Source organism: Malaya genurostris, chromosome 2 (assembly GCF_030247185.1).
Source record: "Malaya genurostris strain Urasoe2022 chromosome 2, Malgen_1.1, whole genome shotgun sequence".
Taxonomy (NCBI): domain Eukaryota; kingdom Metazoa; phylum Arthropoda; class Insecta; order Diptera; family Culicidae; genus Malaya; species Malaya genurostris.
The window spans coordinates 17,238,650-17,259,924 of NC_080571.1; the positions used below are offsets into that span (position 1 = coordinate 17,238,650).

At 35.5% G+C, this 21,275-nt stretch overlaps 2 protein-coding genes across 2 annotated transcripts; both read right to left on the bottom strand.

The window, feature by feature from the left end:
• Positions 1-3,796: 3,796 nt before the first annotated feature.
• Positions 3,797-5,975, bottom strand: LOC131427042 (uncharacterized). Its single transcript, XM_058589923.1, has 7 exons — positions 5,463-5,975; positions 5,250-5,395; positions 5,106-5,193; positions 4,841-5,035; positions 4,631-4,792; positions 4,459-4,576; positions 3,797-3,940 (listed from the first exon to the last, which is right to left on the bottom strand). The coding sequence occupies exons 1-7, from the start codon at positions 5,973-5,975 to the stop codon at positions 3,918-3,920; spliced, it is 1,245 nt and encodes a 414-aa protein (XP_058445906.1). The 3' UTR covers positions 3,797-3,917.
• Positions 5,976-14,932: 8,957 nt separating this feature from the next.
• On the bottom strand, positions 14,933-17,379 carry LOC131428292 (uncharacterized). Its single transcript, XM_058592120.1, has 3 exons — positions 17,243-17,379; positions 16,455-17,183; positions 14,933-16,392 (listed from the first exon to the last, which is right to left on the bottom strand). Exons 2-3 carry the CDS (start codon positions 17,139-17,141, stop codon positions 15,343-15,345), a joined length of 1,737 nt encoding a protein of 578 aa, XP_058448103.1. The 5' UTR covers positions 17,142-17,183; positions 17,243-17,379; the 3' UTR covers positions 14,933-15,342.
• Between the last annotated feature and the right edge of the window lie 3,896 nt (positions 17,380-21,275).

Below are 21,275 nucleotides of genomic sequence, written 5' to 3' on the forward strand. Positions count from 1 at the left end.
ATATACAGGCTCACATATGAACCTTGTGTAAAATTCGCTCAATCAGAGTGGCGAACACTTGCAGATGTCACCACGATCGACAAAATGTTCCACCACGATTTGGGTGCCGCTTTCACATGAGCAGACCCTGTCAGCTGGAAGCGATCTCAATCTTCAGTTCAGCAACGCCATCGCACGGCGTCTCATTTAACATGTCATGTCAATTGTATGGGAGCGCAGTGCTGCTATTTTGGCGCGTACGAATTTGACATTTATCTTCCCTACTTCTATGTACGTGATTCGATGCGGACTCGCCTGAAGGCGCCATGGTCGCAAAAAAGGATGTTGCCAAAGATTCGTTCGGGAAATGTGAGAGCTGGATATCTTGTTAATATGATGTCTTTGACATGAGCCACAGTTTTTTGGTGCAACATTCACGCCACGCTAGATAGCAAATTTGAAATTTACACAGAATTTTGAAAATTTTTGTTCGAGCCTGTATATCTGTTGTCTGTGTTAAAAACTAACTGTCAAACAGTTATTAAAACTTTCTGTAAGTGTGTTTTGATCAACAAAACGAAAAAATCTTGAAGGGTTTATCGAATGGATTGAGGTACAAGTGAACAAGTTTCGGTATTAAAAATGCCTTACTCTTCATTACACGGAGCCAGGTGTCAATTAAAAGTTTAGCAAATATCCGCATAACATTTTTCTGGCATAATTTTGAACGATAATAACTCAGTTATATTTTTATGGATTGATATAATTTAACAACAAATTTATTCGGAAACATTTAACATAAACATGTATGTTTCAGTATTTCAATAGCATACTATTGAATAATTGGTTTTAATCGTCCTATGTTTTCACAAACCAATCACAGAATGCCTTCATGATGTCATCTGTTTGATTTCTCTCGCATGACATGCAAAAAAAACACCGTATCGTTCTCTTTACTACGAGTCTTCGAACAAAGAGGAATCTACAAATATGGGCCATTTTACAATTTTAACTCTAGTCGGTTGCTGCCTGCCAACGAAGAAACAGGTGAAGACTGTCCCAGAAAGTATACACGCACTTTGATTTCGCTGTAAAGAAGTCACAAGTGTTAGATATTCAAACTTTATTCGATATACTGATAATATTAGACTACAACAACAGAATATTATTCTCAACATTTGCTACTTAGCCATTGTAGACTAACTGGCGCACCTTCTTGCGAACGTTTCTCATTAAATTCCGTACAGACTTCTTGGCGACAAGTTTTGACACGTTTTTCCAATCTTTTTCGAACTGTTGAATGGTTTCTGTTGCCGAGACATGTTTCCTAAGATGTGCTTTCGTTAATGCCCAAAATTCCTCAATTGGTCGAAGTTGTGGTCAATTTGGTGGATTCATGTCTTTTGGGACGAAAGTGACATTTTTGGTAGTATACCATTCTACCATTGATTTCGAGTAGTGGCAAGAAGCAAGATCTGGCCAGAAGACAACAGGATCCTTGTGGCTTCGAATCATGGGTGTAAGTCGTTTTTGTAAACATTCCTTGATGTATATTTCTCTGTTCATTGAAGCAATGGTGATAAAGGGTTTCAAAATCTTACCGCAGCTACAAATTGCTTCTTACCAAATTTTTCGACTTCAATCGTTGTCTCGGACTGGTTTAACACTTGCCCTTCTCGCCCCGTATGATATTGTGGTCCCGGCAAGGATTTGTAATTGAGTTTCCCGTAGGTTTCGTCGTCCATGATTATGCAGTTCAAATTTCCAGCAAGAATCGTATTGTACAGTTTTCGAACCCTCGGCCTGATCGATGCTTCTTGTTTCGGACTACGTTATGCCCTTTTGAAATGTTGACGTCGAGTTCTTGTTTGAAGAACGATCGATAGTTCTCTAACCTTTTCAAAATAAAATAAAAGTGCTTGAATTCTATAAGCAAGTGCATTGATATCTGTAGATTCCGAAACGGTCATAGTTTTCCAGAATGCAGTGGAAATTGTATATATACTGTATATATTACGAATGTGCGGTTCAGGAGAACTAGTTCTTTCGGTAGAACTATGAAATTCGGAACGGCAGAGCTAATAAAAGTAATTTTCGTTGACACAAAATAGACGAAAATGACGAGAAATAAATGTCACTCTCAGCTTCGTTTGCAAACTATGAGAACGAAATACATGTCCAATCAATGACATGAGCGGGAGAGTAGTTTCAAAATTGTGTTCTTTCTTTCATTTGCCCTTTCACTCATTTACGGTTTTCAGTGAAAATCCCATAGTGTGCAGTGTCGGTATTCAACCAAAGCTTTGAGAATCGAAAATGACAGAAAAAGGTTTCACAATTACTTTTACCTGTTGGTGCTCGAATTTGTAGTAGTTTTGATTTTCAAAGAGGTTCTGGGATGTAATAACTTCAATTTGTCATATTTTAGTTACTCTTTATAGCTAAGCGTCACAGATTTTCAATAAATCGATGAAAGAATGAGAATTGAAATTCTACTGATGCTCCCTGACGACGTTAGTTTGGTTTCGTTTTGTCATAGAGGAAAGAGTGACGTTGGCAATTATACTCTCTCTCATTTTTTCAATGAGAAACGAAAACTCTACGCCTCTCTTCGTTTGTTCTGGTGTCGGTCATTTACGAATAAGACAGTAAAATATTGAAAATGAGGTTGTTGGAATGGTTTCTTTCATTGAGAATGCGTGACAATTTTAAGCTGTGCTGGACGGTTCTCCGAAATTAACTGTTTTGTCCATCTCTAGTACAAATGTACTCCAGAGGGCGTTTACGTATAGGAAAAGTCGCGGGAATGTTCTAGGAGATTTTTTGGAATCAAAAATGCTAGTCAAAATTGTAGAACTTCAAAGCATTTATCTGGAGACAAGAAATATTCGATTTGTAAGTATGTGTAAGTTTTTTTTGTAAGTTCCACCTTTCTTTGAAAAAACAGCTGTTAATAACAGCTGTTAGTAACAGCCTGTTATCATGTTCTCAAATATACTGCTATAAAAAAGAGTAATAAGACACACATACATTTAGGCGTATATAAACGAAATTAGATTGATTGCGCTATCCACCACTTGGTTGTTTGGAATAAATGGTTGGTGTGTTTCCGTTTAATATTTTCTTTTTAAATTTGTAAAAATCTGTGAGAAACGTTCAGCAGAAATCTGCGAATTTTGAAATTTGGTTTAGCATAGATAAAAATCTACACACTAAGATTTAATTTCTTTGTTCGGTAATATTTTTGACGAGAACTTTCGGTAATCTACACACTTAAAATATATTACAGAACTCGGTACTTTTTTTACCGAAATTTCAACAGCTGGACGTTCAGTAATGATTTCGGTAAAAATGTGCTTACCGAAATAATTTGTAATCCGAAAATAGCTAAGCTGTCATGATTACCGAACATTTCAGTAAAAGTAAGTGTCATATTAAACGTCAAATGTTCCGAAGTGCTCTGTAAATAATACAGTTAAATCTGTAATTCGAAAAAAGTGAAGCTGTCAAATGTTACCGAACATTCCAGTTAAAATGAGCGTCAAATATACCGAATCGCTCTGTAAAATATATCTATATTTTTGTACATATATTACGTGACTGTAAACATGATTTTTTTGACGGATTTAGAAAACCTTTATTGTTCTTGCAAATGCTAATCAGTAAGGCATAACGCTTAATTATAAAGTCCATGTAAAAATTTTGTTCCAGTGGTGCCAAGTGCACCTATTCCCAGTACAACACTTTGAATAAAAATAAAAAATTGTTTATCTGATGGCGCCGGTGAAATATTGAAAACAATGTATGTTTCCATTAATATTTTGAAGGCTGATCTCAACTCTAACAGAACAGGAATTCTGTGCATTCCAATGCATATTGTGCAATCGTTTGAATCCTGCAAAAAGGAGCCTCGTACAAACAGTTTAGGGGGAAATTCTTCATTTGGTAACTCGTCTTCTGCCTGTAAAATAAATAATAGACTCATTTATATATGTAGTTTCATACATAACTAGCTTAGTTAATATAACTGACATTGATCCATTGCACTATTCCGTGTAACGGATTCTTTCGATTCGGTTCATTCAATTTCCTTTTCGACCCACGAGATGGATTTTTTTCTTTGACAATTGCTAGTGCACGCACGAAATCTAGTAACAATAATAAATTTTAGTTCCTTTTATCACATTTAAAACCAATAAGAATCCCAACGAGAACGTTTCAATTTTGTTTAATTTTGATTGCATTTAAGTCCCATAACGTGTAATTAATTGTACGTTGAGCTATTTCGAAACTATCGGTGGAATTCTAACTGGGCGTATGTCATAACACTTATTTTTTTCCATGATAGTAAATTAACAAAAGCAACTAACAATTGCCGCAGCGTTTCAGTCAATTGAAACCACGGTGTTAGCAATATTAAATTACATGGAGGACTTTCGTTTTTGAACTATGGTTTCAAAACTGGAAAGTATTAATTACCATGATTAAGCTCACAGAACAGCTGGTTGTATTGACTTAAAATTCTCTCCTGTACCGTTTCCCACTTTTCTGAAAAGGACGTAGCTTGTGGTCGTATTTTCAGGAAATCAAGTGTAATCTGTAAATAATGTATAGTACAGAAATGTTCAATTTGAAATGTATTATATCTTACCAGTTCTCCGTTATAAGCAGTAAGCACCGGAAAATCATCGATACATTCAAAAGAATGTTTCAATTCGCGGGACTGCTGTCGATTTTGGAAAGAAATGTTCCATAGCTCGATAATTCGGTTTTTGTTTTGTTGGCTAGGAACAATGAACTTGAGTTCAAGCATCTGAAAGAAGTACGGTTATTTAAGTTATTTTCAATGTAGAGTACTTACCGCTTGCTGAATACAATCATCACTTGTATTTTCGTTCATTGGTATAAAAGACACGTCGGAACTAGGTGGATACTCTTCGATACGACGACGTTTGATAACACGGTCTTCAGATTTTCGTGCTAAATACTCCATGTGGTAATGGATTCGGCCGGCATGATGATTTAGACCCCTGGCATGTGCATGGAACCACAGTGCCTTCACAATAAAGATTTAATAAATGGGTTTGAAAAAAAATGATTTTATCAATGCAGTACTAAAATGATACCTGTGGTACATCCGTTGGCGAAGCTAATGCAGGATATGACTTTACGAGAGAGATAGCAATCTGGATCTTGTAGAAATTATTTGGACGGCTGTGATGAATCATATGTGAAAACAACTTCGTCATATGTATGGTTAAATAACTTACCAACCATGCAACGATTTCAAACATTCGCAGAGTAGCGAATTGATTCTCTTTATAAATGTTTCTTTCGGTCGATAATTTTCTTTTAAAGCCTCCATTATCGCAGATCCTTCCTGGGTTCGTTCGAAAATCCTATCAATATTATTTATCTGAAGGAAAAAGAAATGGCAAAACTATTTGTTTTGGGTGTACTAAAATGAATATTTGACTAGTCACCTCTTCTAGATTAATTCCACTGTAAGGATTATCAACACTCCAGTTCTGATTAATAGTCTCAATATCACTAATATGAGATTCGCTCATACACAAGTTTTCCTGGATCCATTCTTCGGACTCATGCTCTAAATAATCATTTTTTTTATATTCCAATTGTAATTTTTCGATCCATTTTATCATTTTTGTGGTGAGTTGCAGTCTAATAAAATCACGTTCATTCAACGTTAAGAATGTTTCCAAATCATCAATTTCTTCAGTTTCTGAAAGCATTAAATTATTGCTGATTGTTATCAATACTGGATACTTGATTAAGTTTCTTAACAACACTTTTTGCTTAAAAACAGTTGCCGTATAAAAATTGAAGTACAATTCATACGGTCCGTCTACTTCCATCACCGTCACCAGAACGTCATCTTCTATCCAAATTAGGTAAATAGTTTCTTTACTGGAACGTTCGCGCGTACTGGTCATCAATACGTCCGTGGCGGTGACGTTGTGTGTGAATGTGTCCATAAGATTGCGTTCACCTAATTTTGACGGCGATGATGACGGAAGTTAACTTTGACGGAAGCTGATGGAACGTCTGAATCGTAATTAAGACCTGAGCGCTCTTAAATATCCAACAAACTGGTAACACTGCTTAAAAAATTGTCATTAAGACGAAAAGAAGCAGAGAAAAAAAACACAATCTAAATGTTATTGTTGACACATAGAATAGGTATCTTCTCGTGTAAATTTCATCAACATTGTACGGAAATTGTGTTTGTTTGAAAAGCGTTGATAAAAAACTGCAGTATCCAAAATCCAACTTTCTGCAATATCACGTACTACACACTAAGATTTAATTCCTTTGTTCGGTAATATTTTTGACGAGAAATTTCGGTAATCTATAGAAATGACCGATATTTCGGTACATGAGTTTTCTTTTACAATAATTATGCAAATTTTTACCGGACGATCAGTCTTACGTAAATTTTCATTACAGAATTTTGTAAATAGATATGCAATTCATACGGTAAATCTGAATAGTTGCCGAGTACGGTAAAAACCATACTGTCCGTATGGTGTATTATCTTCCAATAACCGAACTTCTGCGAAAACTGCTGATTGTCATGAAACTAACTGTCAAACAGTTTTTAGTAAGTGTCTTTTCATTAACCAAACAAAACAATCTTGAAGAGTTCATCGAATGGATTGAGGTACAGGTGCAAAAGTTTTTAAAACATTTGATTAGTGGTTCAAATTTGTTTACTTATAGGCAGAAAATAATTTTGTATCACTTGTCCACTTGCTGCCTACACAAATTCGAGGGTAATTTCTGGTGGAGTCGACGGATTGTGCAGTGTTTTGGAAGGCGCTCATAATTCCAGTCAGCCGGAACATTTGACCTTTTTTTGTGGAATAAAACCATAGCCACAACAGGTTGGAATTTCTTTCATTCGTTTTTGTGAATTTGTGTTGTTTTTTGAAATCCGAAAATCCAGAATTTTAACCAAAGGAAAACAAACAATAAATTACCGAACAATCAGTTAGATCCAATTGGTTTACAGTGTACGGTAGTTGTTTGACAGCTCAGCAATTATCGAACGATCGGTAATCAATTTAATTACCGAACTGATTACCGAAGGTTCAGTTGTTGAAAGTTCGGTAAAAAATCACCGAATTCTGCGAAATTTTCTAAGTGTGTATAATATTATATTATAAAATCGTCTTGAAATGAATTTTTGGCTGTTATTAAAGGGAGACCAAAATGAGAAGGTAGCGTATGTGAAGCAATCCTCAATGCATATAAATATTTCTTTTGTTGATACTTGCAGCTCATATGCTTCATAGAACTCATTATATCCTGTGGTATCACAGACACGCAACAGAAAAAAAATTTTCTCTTCAAACACCACTATTTCGCGTATAACTCCATATGAAGGAAACATATCATTGTCATGATTCTGTTGACCAACAATAAGATTTGGGCGAAATTCTATTCCGTTCAATGTAACAGTTTTTGGTATATACACAAATTTAACGTCCGCACCTAAATAAAAGTCACTTAAGCATTTAGTTCTTTCAACAAGTATCCCAGATTTATAAAACATTTTATCGCAAAATGGGTTATCAAGTATATTGAGGATCATTTTGAAGCATTGTCTTTTTGCGAGACTGAAACAAATGTTTTTAAAGTTGCGACACGTTGCTGCTTGAGTTTTGGAAATTTTATTAGTTTGTTCGAATTGTAAGCAGTTATATTGCTTCATTGCACCACTTTTTCGTATACACATTGAATAATGTCTGAGATGATGTAGTTTATTAATGCGACGATCAAACTTTTTGTAGAACGTATCCTCAAAAAATTGTACATGCACATCTAACTGGCAAAGAAGATTTTCGGATACCACGGGTGACATGATTATTCTTACTATATTGATAAGATTGCCAATCATTCTCATGTACTCGCAGTCTTCGGAGATTTTATGACCGAACAGAAATGGAAATGCACGAAGTAGCAAAAATGTTTGCGAAGACGTTTGTTTTAACCTGTGTTTAATGGAATTTGACATCATTTCATCAGTAAAGTTACATGATGGTTTGTTCTTCCTATCAATATATCCATAAGTAAATGAATTCAAACGAGTATTTATATATCCGGCATTCATTTTTAACTCCTTTTGATTGCAATAGTAAGCCAATACAAGTTGTATAGTCAACGGGACTACGCCTTCAGCAAGATCATGCATTGGATCGAGACAATAATTTTCACTTACATGATAAAATTTTAGATTGTTTAAAATACAACCCGATTGTTTCAGACCACAATCTTTTGGAGAAATCAACCCTTGTTTTAGCGCCGATAAGTTATGCTCATACCAATCTTTAGTTCTCATAGGATATTCCGCGACGGGATTTTCCCGAAATTGTTCTCTAGAAATTTGACATAATCGACAGAAATATTTTGCGCTGGGCCCAAGTAAATTGAAGACGTCATGAATTGCAAGTGTATCACCACAGAACATTGTAACTACAGCTCTAATAATGAAGTTCTGAGTCCCATAACATACAGGGACTCCTTCTTCCAACTGTTTTAAATCGTTCATCAAGGGCTCTAAAATCTTGCTATATCCATGTTTCTTTACATCTATTGAGTTGCAAAATAGAACTGGAAACACAGATCGTGGTGATGAGTTCCATTTTTCAGGAATGTTTTGAATTTTAAAACAAATGTTTGATATTTTATTTATTCCTGCTCTTGAGCTGAACGCATTGCCAAGCTCCACATCATCTTGATATAGTGTGAGTCTTATTGCTTCAGGATGTTGCAAAATGTTCTGTTTTTTGAAAGAATCACCAGTTTTGTAAGAACTGTATTCTTTTACACAAGGAGTATCTGAAGTATTCAAGTAAGTTTCCGATAGCAGTTCTCTGTTTTCCGTATCCACTTAATTTTAATGTATCCACTATGCTTATATATGATGCAGTTTCATTGACCATAACTCGTTTTGGTATAGAATTTATATGCCGTACATCTTCGCGAAGATTCAGCAAAAGCTCCCGAGGTTCCGGTTTTGAAACAACTAGTTCATGTAAATATTTTGACTGTTTTGAGAAAGTATTTACATCATCGAACAAATTATCCATACAGAACGAATTTAACAATAAAATGGTGTCTAACTAAGAACCTCATGGTTTTTATTTTCAAGTATTCGGTTACATGCTGTACAATAGATTCGCAAACGTTTACAAATTCTGTAGTTTTTGTTTGAGGTAAACTCACATCCGATGTTAGGTGACACACGCTGATATTTATAATTTTTTTAATGTCTGCAAAGCTAGGATCAGAGTTTTGAACCGTGGACGCAACTGAATCTAACTTTTCTGGAGTATTATCTAATACAAGGAATGAATTTTTTGTATTGTCGACTAGAGAAGGAGGCTGTTCAATAGAATGTTTTTCGACAATATGTCTCTTCAGTGAATAAATATTACTATATCTGGAGCTGCATTTTGGAAATGTACAATCAAAAATTACTGTCTCCGGAATAAAATGACCCATTCGAATGTGGTCGTTCATGTGACGATGTAAGCCGGCTACGAATCCAGGAACATGTGCACGGCAATAAAAACAAACAATGGTCGATGTCTAGAATACTGGATATATAACCACAGACTAACAGACATGACAGTATGAATGAATTCTTATAAAAATAATTTTTCGTGATGCACTAGTTCCACCTATATTGTACTGCGCGAACTATTTACTATCTGTACACCCCTTGTATTATGTAAAAGTTTTTTTTACTAGTTGGATTCCCCTCGTTTGTCAACACCGATCAGCTGCTTGCAGGGATGCCTGATTTCATCAAAATATTTGAAAATGAATCGTCACAATAAAATATTGGATTACGTTGATAATATATTTAACATTTTCGCGATGTTGGAAGGTAACCATTTATTTGACTCAACGTTGTTCATCTAGACTATTTTTCATTGTGTTGGTAGTTTCACCCGAAATTAAGTGGCGGCAGACCCAACCAGTGGACAACTTGACAGCTCCCATACATCGAGAATATAAGTAAAACTTTTGGTTCTCTGGTTCCACAATGACGTCGTAAATAGAATAATATTTGGAAATAACGTATCTGTTTTTTCGAGTATAATAATTTTAATATTTAAATAAGTAAAATAAATTTTGCTAGCATTTCTTGATACCAATAAAATAATTATGATGATAAGTTACTATGGTTTAGCATAAGTATAATTTTTCTCTTTTCATCAATAGAAGGTTTAACAGTAGTTCATCACATTTCAATGAACAATGAACATAAAGTAATGTATTCTACTGAATCCTGAGGAACAATACTACTATTTTGCAAACCAAGCTTAAATCTATGGTTCCCTTATCTTCATTCGAGTCGTTAGAAGATCATCCAATGATAACAAATACTCCTACAAATGGCTACTAATTCCTTGCGTTTTAATTGACAAGACTAAATACGTTAGATACTCTTTAGCCACACACCACATTTCAAAAAACAGTTCATTTCTAACTCTATCAATTACTATTAATAGTTATCTTTTTAGACCAAAGGGAAGATGTTGCGCAGAGTAAATTAAAAGATAGAAAGATTAGAAAATACGCATGTTTGGAGATTTATGACGTGTGTTATTAATGAGTTTGGTGTAATGCAGCGCTGTTAGAAAAAATCGCAATATTTTCATTTCATTCAGGAGTTCTTGCGTGAGTCACAATATGAAAATTAAACTCCTTTTAAATATATTGCTGGACGCATACACAGTGAACGTAAATAACGTAATGAAGTACTTTTTTCTCTTGTAATCTTTTTGTTTCGTAATTCATTGCACCCGTATTGTTTAGGTACACTAGTGCCGTCCTGAATTTAGTGGAACACATATGAAACAGGCTTATTTCTGTCAGGTTGTGTATGGGTTGGGCAGACCAGAAGCAAGTAAATATTGTAACAAAACGGGTTCGATTTTGTATTGCGTTGAAGGATGAGAAGTAGGCACAATTATGTATTAAATCTGTATCCTGCATGAAATTCGCATGGACGTATACAATACAGGTAATTCTGTATGAATGGCAACTCTGTTGATAAATGAAAAAAATAAACACAGTCTAGATGACAGACAGGATGTTTTTGATAGGGTAACGTGGCGCCATCATGACACATGTGAGTACTGTCCCAAATAAAGGAATATTCGAAATGACCGTTAAAATGATTGAAGAATCTAATTTGAGTGTCCTGTCTGTTAGTCTGTGATATAACCTTGTTCCACAGACTAACAGACAGGACACTCAAATTAGATTCTTCAATCATTTTAACGGTCATTTCGAATATTCCTTTATTTGGGACAGTACTCACATGTGTCATGATGGCGCCACGTTACTCTATCAAAAACATTCTGTCTGTCATCTAGACTGTGTTTATTTTTTCATTTTCCAACAGAGTTGCCATTCATACAGAATTGCCTGTAATGTATTGATTTGTATACGTCCATGCGAATTTTATGCAGGATACAGATTTAATACATATTGCCAAAACTATATACATAATTGTGCCTACTTCTCATCCTCCAACGCAATACAAAATCGAACCCGTTTTGTTACAATATTTACTTGCTTCTTTCTGGTCTGCGCCACTTAATTTCGGGTGAAAACTACCAACACAATGAAAAATAATCTAGATGAACAACTTTGAGTCGAATAAATGGTTACCTTCCAACATCGCGAAAAAGTTAAATATATTATCAATGTAATCCAATAATTTATTGAGACGATTCATTTTCAAATATTTTGATAAAATCAGGCATCCCTGCGAGCAGCTGATCGGTGTTGACAAACGAGGGGAAACCAACTAGTAAAAAAACTTTTACATAACACAAGGGGTGTACAGATAGTAAATAGTTCGCGCAGTACAATATAGGTGGAACTAGTGCATCACGAAAAATAATTTTTATAAGAATTTACTCATACTGTCATGTCTGTTAGTCTGTGCTTGTTCTTAAATTTACTTACGAAATATAGTTACAAGGCGATCATCGTAATCTTTCATGCGTTGAACGATGTCATCCATTTTAACGCGCACAATTTTCAATTTACGCACTTTAATAGACTGAGTTTGACAACTTTTTCCGCGGGAAAATAAAATACTTTTTCAATTAAAACACTTTCGGTAAATATGATTACAGATTTCAGTAATATGTTCCAATACCGACTAGTTCGGCAATGAAGTTTACAGAATTCGTTAAGTCGATAGACAATTTTAGAAAAAATCGCGGACCTTTCGGTGTTTTTCGTATTACTGGTTATATTCGGTAATTTGTTTTACCGAACTCCGTATGATTTTTAAGTGTGTATAGAAATAACCGATATTTCGGTACATGGGTTTTATTTTACAACAATTATGCAAATTTTCACAGAACGATCAGTTTAACGTTAATTTTCATTACAGAATTCTGTATTAGATATACAATTGATACAGTAAACCTGAATAGTCGCCGAATACGGTAAAAATCATACTGTCCGTTTGGTAAAGTTATCTTCCAATAACCGAACTTCTGTGAAAACTGATTGTCATGACACTAACTGTCAAACAGTTATTAAAATATTCAGTGAGTGTCTTTTTATTAACTAAACGAAAAAAATGTTGAAGGGTTCATCGAATGGATTGAGGTACAGGTGATAAAAGTTTTTAAGACATTAGAGCCACTAACAGCTTTTTGTTTACTTATAGGCAGAAAATAATTGTGTATCACTTGTCCCCTTGCTGCCAACACAAATCGTTCAAGGGTAATTTTTGTTGGACTCGACGGATTGTGCAGTATTTTGGAAGGCGCTCATAATTCCGGTCAGTCGGAACATCTGACACTTTTTAAATTTCTCGTGGAATAAAACCATTTTCTTCATTCGTTTTTGTGAATGTGTGTTGTTTTTTGAAATTCGAAAATCCAGAATTTCAACCAAAGGAAAACAAACAAACAAAAATTACCGAACAATCTGTTAGATCCATTTGGTTTACAGTTTACGGTAGTTGTTTGACAGTTCAGCAATTACCGAACGATCGGTAATGAGTTCAATTACCGAACTGATTACCGAACGTTCAGCTGTTGAAAATTCGGTAAAAAAAAAACCGAATACTGCGAAATTTTCTAAGTGTGTAGGACAGGATCTGACCACTGGTTTCTTTTTCCAGAAATATATTTCTCTTATTCCGTTTGCTCCCTGTTATAGATAATACATCCGTCGCAACCATTTTGCCATTTGTTATTCATTCTTAAAAGCTTCTCCCCTTATGACATGCGTTATTTATTATTTAAAAATATTTAGACAAAGGTTATATTAGCCAAAAATATTGCTTTGAATTCATTTTGATCAGATGTTTGTTTTGAAGAAATCTTTTTATTAAAAAAGTTTACTAACATTTTTCAAAAGCTCTTTTTTTTGGCACTTAAATTTTGCCACTTTATTCACTTTATTAACTAAAGATAATTAATTATTCAAGGGTCTGGAGTTCAACCAACATATTTCGTTTCCTCATCCATATCATACTTCGCAATTGCAAGCTTTCTCTTTGTATCATCCAGTGGTTGTTGGATACATTGGTGAAAAAAAATTATTCACATGTCATCAAATGTATGATTAAAGAGCTTAACTCACCTAATGGTGCGATAATACCTCTTGTCGTTCAAACAATTTCAATAAACGTAGAAAAATATTGTAAAATAAGCAAATTCCGAGTAGTTCTAAAATTGTTTGTTGTTGATATGGTTGCAAAATGCAAAAAAAAGACTAACTTCTGTAAACTTGCCTTAAAGCTTTTTATAAATTATATAGGTTGTGCTATATGCTTAAACAACTTTCCTTGTTCAAAATTCAAAGCTTTTTTTTTCCTTAGTAACATTTATGAAAACATGAGTTATATGAGAAAAGCATCATTACATCACATTATGTGGGTTAAAACAGTTTTTTTACAATAATCTGTGCTTTCGCGCATTTCGTGAGTATTAGTCCTTTCATCCCAAAGTATTGAAAGCCTAGTCCATCGTGCTCATAAAGTTGTATCTAATAATTTTACAGCTCAATCTTTCTTCTAATGCTCTGGAAGTATACATTTATCTTAATGTATGAGAATTGAATTTTTCATAGGAAATCAAAATAGTAACAACATAATTGGTACAATTAAATTTGTTGTTTAATAACAACATCAAACCATGTTAAAAAATTCAAAGGTTTGAAAATATCTAAGATTTTTCGTTTAATATTCCTTCTGTCACTTGCTTTACCGGTACCGACTTTGAAACTCACTGCGTAGTGACTCTTGTCGCCCAGATTCGACTGCAAGAATACGGTAAGAGTTCATCGAAGTTCATCCTGGTGACTTTTGTCACTTCATTCGACTGTCAGAATCGCGTGACTCGGGTGACTCGACTTATCTCACCTCACTCGACTCGCAGAACAAGGGCCACTGCTGAAACATTCATTATCGAGTTTTTTAATCATTTTTTTTTATTCTTTTTGCATGCTAGTATTCGATTCATAAGAAAAATATATGAAAATCTAGCAAATGGTTCAAGTCTTCACTCTAAATTTTATAATTTTCACAATTGTTTAGTTTTAAGCTCGTCATTTTGGGCAGCGCAGCAATAGCATTGTGGAATTGCCTACATTTCGGATAATTTTTACTGTGTTGTTGCCAACATTACGGATGAGATGTTGTCATTCTTCTTGTTTACTCAAAAATAACGAAGTTTGAGATATTTTGCAATCGGAATGTTGACACAATAATGCTGACCGAAAATTTCTTTCAAGGATAGATTTATTTTTTCTATTCTTACTGAATATTTATTTCAATAAAAAAACGTGCAGGTAAAAAAAAACAAAAAAGTGATTACGGTAAATATTAATTCTAAACATGAATTAAATCTGTTCGAAAAAAACTTAAATTTATAGAACTTATCTTTGGGTAGCAACGCGGTTCAATATGTGATTTTTTATCGTTATTTTCACAAACACATAAGAGAATAATAATGAGTTAATCTATTATTATATGTTATATCTTATTTTTGGAAGCAAACTTACATAACAAACAATATCTTTTCTTTTTGCATTCCCTGCAAAGCATGTTTGTGATTTATCATAATGGTTCCGTTCCAATTTCGAAAATGAACTTGAAAGCTTCTCAATCTTTGTAGATATTCATATTTCCAAGGCAAGATCAGTTTGATTATTCTTAATCAACGAATAATAAATAGTGATAAATAATGTGTAATATGTTAAACACTGGAAAATGATGTTAGTAATTTGGTGTCGCGACTTTTGTTTTGGTACCCTTTCATATTTCTATAAAGTGTTAGTGATCAACTAGTTTTACTTTTCATCGTCGGCTTTTTTGAACACATTTTTCATCATGTGCCGTTTGATATCTTTGGTAGACCTGCGCAAGCTGTGGCGCAGCGTAGACCCCATCTTATCGGTCGAACTACCGGTGATGGGTTTATAGTCGTTGCTGGACGGTTGTTTAAACACAGTCCGCGGAGCCTCCGCTATGATGGACATTTCCAGTACCGTTTCCTTGCAGTGCTCTTCATCGTCGGTTTTATTTTTATTCGTCTTTCGACGCAAGCTATGTCGAATGGAGGAAATCAATCCGCTACTGTGGGATTCACCAGATTGACAGTCAACTTCCAGTTCCTGATGTTTGGGATGAATCAGTTTCCGGAAGCTACGGCGTATGGCGTCTTTAACCTTGTGCGTTTTGCCACCGGCACTTACGGGTTCCGGTTGTTTGAAATCCACTTCCAGCTGCGGTTTCGGATCTTCCTTTTTCCTGTAAGCCCTTTGAAACGGTGCAGGATTGGCAAACAAATCCACGTCCTGTTCTTCGTCTTCGAAATCATCTACTTCTTCGAATTGAATGTCCGGATTGGTCACGTTGATACGGATCTCTTCTTTGATGGAAGTTTCTTTGACAATGGTGAAAGTCGTTTGAGTTGGAGCTGAGATATCGATAACTTTGGCGGCGACTTCTTCAGTTGGTTGCTCTCCAACTTCAGTGATTTTACATTCATCATTTTCACCGTCCGATTCTTCAAGTTGCTTCAACTTCATCGACAGATTGCTGATGTGTTTAACGTCGATTAAACTACGGCGACCTTTCCGAGCACTGGTCGATTCCCCGTTGGTTCGCTGCTTGAGAGCCTTCGCTTCGTTGATGCTATTCTCGAGTTCCAATTGATAGCAATCAAGTTCTTCGCCGATATCCAACGGTTCCTCACTAATAACCGATAGTGATTTACGTTTGGCGACGGTTGCGTTACGTTTGGGCGTAAGCAAATTACCGTCCTTCGATGGATCAGGACTAAAAACCAAATTTTTCGCCAACATTTGACAAGGAGTCAATGCACTCGCTGGCAATTCCTGCAAGAAACAAAAATGTAAATGCTACAATCAACCGACATAGAAAATAACGGAAAACCTACCTGAAAATTGATTCGATGATTGATGGAAGGAGTAAACGGAACAGCCAATGCATAGGTTGGCATTTCCAGGGCCGGATTTTCGATACCTTTCATTCCATCGGCCGAATTGCTTTCCCGCACTGCAGCTTCCACTGCCGCCGATGGGCGAACAATCTCAAACGGATTAATTCCTTCTCCGTTATCTTTTCCTTTGATGTTCAACCCACTGTTCACAAAGCAGGACGCATTTTGTTTCCTTTCCGTCTCTTCGCAACGTACCACCTCGAACGGGTTAACGGATGGTTTATCGATTGCTGCCAAATTTAAAGCCGGATTAACGAAGCAGCTATCCTCAAAGTCTGAATGTTTTTTCTTTTTCTTCGGAGGTTTTCGTATAACCTCGTAGGGGTTTTCCCCGGTAACCGAGGCCAGCTCGGCAATGGATTTTACCTCCATGCATGAATCGGAGAAAATGTTGTAATTCTCCTTGTTGCTGCTGTTGTACTTGAAGCTAGGGTTCTCGAATGAACTTCCGTCGATTTGTTTGTTGTGAATCGGTGTCGACGATGGAATGCTGAATGTTTGGTCCGAAAACGAAAGAAATGGATTGGTTTCCGTATTCCGTTTGCGCTTTTTTCCGGGGGTTTCAATCGACACCGGCGGAGGCGGAGGCAACTCGAATTGGCAGTTATCCACTATTGGAGCCATTGCAGTGCAGTAGTGACCTTGTTGCGAATCAAGTGACCGGCACTGTAAAGGATATTAACGGTTTAGTCGAGGCCTTTATACCAACAACCTTTACGACGCACAGATACTTCCAATTGATTGGCTCAACTGTTTATTATAATATTACGAACTGAATCACTAGATTGTGCACAAAATGAACCTTATACAAAGTACTTTTAATTCAAGAAATAACTTGTTTTGCGATTGCAGTTTTCCTCCGTTTTACTCTGGCGCAACTGATTTTTGTTTTGAGCGGTACCGCTGTTGGCAGTACTGGTTTCAAATCGAAATCGACACATTTTATGGCTGGCAGCAGCAGTGCAGTGCCATCTTTAAATCAAATGTTGTGCATCGTAACATCCGACTATTAGATGGCGCAGCATAAAAGTGCCCCATAAAAAACATTTCTGATTTTCTTAACGATTAAACCGATATTGCGGATTGGCACATTGTCGCAAAGCTGATTTACCGGTAGTGACATCTGCCAATAGAAAATGGAACCAAGAAAAGGAGGATTCGTTCGGAAATTGTCATCGGTAGTAGTGATTTGCAACATTTTTATCGTTTATTCAATAGTACAAATAGATATCAGCAATGAAAGTACACTCAGAGTAGAAGAAAATCGATTTCAAAGTGATTACTGCTACTTTTTTTAATGTGGACCACATTTTTGTTTTCTAAATAGAGGTGCAAACTAGAAACTCAAGAAAAATACACGTAGAAAAGTGGTCAGGTTTTGAACAATTACAGCTCAGTCAATTTTGTATCAATTATTAATATTATGTCACCATTTGATTCGAAATATTTCTACGTATTGATTTGAATGTACATAGCCATGTATTTTTAGTTGTATATCATTGCAATGTTGATGAATAGCTAGCAGTGTCCTATTTGGTCTGTAAAAAATCTCCCGCATACCGAATTTCCCTAACGTAGACGACGGTTTTGAAGGAGTAAGCGATATATCAATTGGAAAGCATCGCTCTGATTGGTCAATCGATCTAAAAGCGAAGCTGTTGGAAGCACACGAATCTATAAATAGAAGCAAAATTATAGCTAACGTTTCAGTATGCTAGAGGTAGGTTGTTGCTAGACAGCAAGACAAAAAGTGCCATAAAACGATTTGAAGCTTCAACTGGTATGCTTTGATCTTGTGTCATGCAAGATCGGATTTCATAAGAAATCGTTGAAAAGGTGGAGTAATTAAAAATTTTCCTACCGATTTGACAACTCTTGATGAAAGTATCATCTGTAAACAAGAAGCGCCTCTACATTTCAGTTTTGCAACAATGTGCCAATTAAATCTGCGGGTAATTTTATCGTCTCATTTACTACTTCCAGTAGTAAAAAATTTGGAAACCTTTTAAAATGACGAAAATAAATAGTTTCGTCCTTTCATTATAGCAATTGAAGTATCGCCCTGTTTGTTGGCATGGAACATGGAGGGCGAAACTTACATAAACAAATGGAATGACAGTTTTGCCCTTTATAGTTCTTTGTATTACTAAAATTGAGATTTTTTGAGAATCCGAATTTTTAGGCAAAATTGTAGGATTTTGAAGCGTTTATTTGTAGGAACTGTATTAGGTTTTGCACGAACATGACATAACCTCACAAAAATGAACAGAATGAACTTTTTTTGACAGTCGACGTGTACTTGTTTACAGTTTAAAAGTTCATCAGAAGTTCATCGTTCGAATGTAAAATTGCAAGTCGCCTCACACTCAACAGATTCATACATATATCGCTCCTTGATGCTGGAAACACATACAGGGCAATCTGTTTAGTTATTTTCACTGTGGAATGCGTTTTTAACAGACACTTTCTCGTCATTTTTTCAATTTTTAACTTGCAGTCGCAAAACAAAACAAGTACACGGCAACTGTCAAAGATGAACTTGATTCATCGGCAGTTCATTTGTGTCGTCATCGTGCAAAACCTAATTGATTTGTTTACTTTTGTAAGATTCGCCCTTGCTTGAAAAACTGACCATTTACGGTCCGTATCGCTTAAATAAACTTTTAAAACATTTGTTCGCGATTGAATACGGTTCGTTTTTGATATTTATTTAATAAAAGTGACTAGTTGCAAAGTGTAAAGATGATTGTTTTAGATTTTAGATAGCTCTTTGATTTTTGTTTAAGCTTGTTTGTAAACAGAACCGCTGAACTGTCAAGGATGAATACTTGTTCATTTGTGTCGTCACGATAAAAAACCTAATAGATCCTTAAAGCAGCCCTTACACGTGACAATATTATTGTCAATCTAAAGTATTCAAGCGTTTGGAGTTTCAAATATGGCGAATGAACATTATTGTTATAGAATGATAGATTCAATCAGCATTTATTCTTCATAGCTTCGTGAGTCATTGTCGCGCTCACAGGAATATTCAACGGTGAAATGTTTTAGTTTTTCTATCAACAATAATTGACTTATAATTCCATAATGGTGACTTTTAAGTTGACATGGAATTCCAACGTCCAATATGTAACGTCAAGTCAGATCATACAACTCTCAGTCTGATGAGAAAGTTTCATGATGCCATGACTTCTTCGAATATCAGTTCAAATTATAGTATAAATGCATATCAGTGTTCATTACTTGGCTCATCAACAAATATTTGCACAAAATATTTCCATTTTAATTAGTGATTTGTCCATTGATTAATAAACTTTCACCTCGTCATTGCAATCAAATACTAACAGATAGCAATCAGACGGAAAAGTTTGATTTTTATCTTTGTTACTTCTTGTGAAATTTGTATAAATCTGTATTAAGTTTAGAAAAACTGTATAAAATCTGTACTCTGTATTAAGTATGTATGTGCATGTGAAAATCTGTATAATACAGATAAATCTGTATAAATGGCATCTCTGCCTGGCAGATTTCCCCCAAGCGATATCAGATCTACGGAAATCTCCGTAGATCTACGGATTCGACCAATCTACGGAATTTTGATTTTTTCTTCGGAAATCTACGGAAATTTGAATTTATCAACGGAGAACTACGGAAACTAGTTTTGTTTGACGAGCAAAAAAAAAGCTTTTCACCCCGAGAGCTTCCGAGAAAAATGCCAATCTACGGAAATGACGCTACTACTATCTGGCTTCGCTGTTGCCCCCCAGCGTCTGCCAACAAGCTAACAACCGTTTCCGGCAGAGAATTACGCCTAGCGGTTATTAACACTTCTGTTGGATTTTTACCAAACAAAACTGGCAGGACCGTGTTAAATCGGTTCTTCTTTTAGTTCCATTCATTAGAAATTTGAATGCAGGGCAATAACATATCTTTTGCGCTACCAAATATGCAAAGCTTCTTCTATCAATATACAAGTATTTGCATTTCATTTACCTGCTCTCAAAACTCGTTTTCATTTTTGGAAGTACCTGCAGGATTGACGAATATTAAATGAAGTCGAACAGAAAAAGAGAAAGGAAGAGCGATCTTGCAAGACGTCACGTGGCGAGAGAATGACGCCAAAATTCGCCTGCTAAATTATGACAGTTGCCAGAATGTTTCTTGGCTTTTGTCGGCTGCCAGAATTTCTCACAAGTGGGTTTTCGGCCGAATGTTCGGACGAGAATCGGTAAACATTGTATGCCAAGTCGTTGCCCAATTCCGAATAAACTTCGACACCAACCGAGCAAACTGAATTGTAGCTCTAAATCTAAATCTTAAATTTTTCGGATAAACATTCCTGCTCCAAACCTAGGAATAAAATAGAGCGACAAATATAAAAAATACCTCTATTTAATCTACCTAGTGGTACAGACAAACAGGCAGGACACTTAAATTAGATTCTTTAATCATTTTAACGGTCATTTCGAATATTCCTTTAGTTGGGACAGTACTCGCATATGTCAGGATGGCGCCTCGTTACCCTATCAATTTGTAAATTTAACATCCTGTCTGTCATCTAGACTGTGTTTATTTTTTTCATTTAAATACAGAGTTGCCATTCATACAGAATTATTTGTAATGTATTGATTTGTATACGTCCATGCGAATTTCATGCAGGATACAGATTTAATACACATTGCCAAAACTATATACAGAATTGTGCTTACTTCTCATACTCCAACGCAATACAAAATCGAACCCGTTTGGTTACAATAT

Coding starts and splice junctions, on each gene's coding strand:
- LOC131428292 (XM_058592120.1), bottom strand. CDS start 17,141: ATGGCTCCAATAGTGGATAACTGCCAATTCGAGTTGCCTCCGCCTCCG. Junction 16,393..16,454: donor ATCATCGAATCAATTTTCAG/GTAGGTTTTCCG, acceptor TGTTTCTTGCAG/GAATTGCCAGCGAGTGCATT.
- LOC131427042 (XM_058589923.1), bottom strand. CDS start 5,975: ATGGACACATTCACACACAACGTCACCGCCACGGACGTATTGATGACC. Junction 5,396..5,462: donor GTGGAATTAATCTAGAAGAG/GTGACTAGTCAA, acceptor TTTTTCCTTCAG/ATAAATAATATTGATAGGAT. Junction 5,036..5,105: donor CGCCAACGGATGTACCACAG/GTATCATTTTAG, acceptor TTTATTGTGAAG/GCACTGTGGTTCCATGCACA.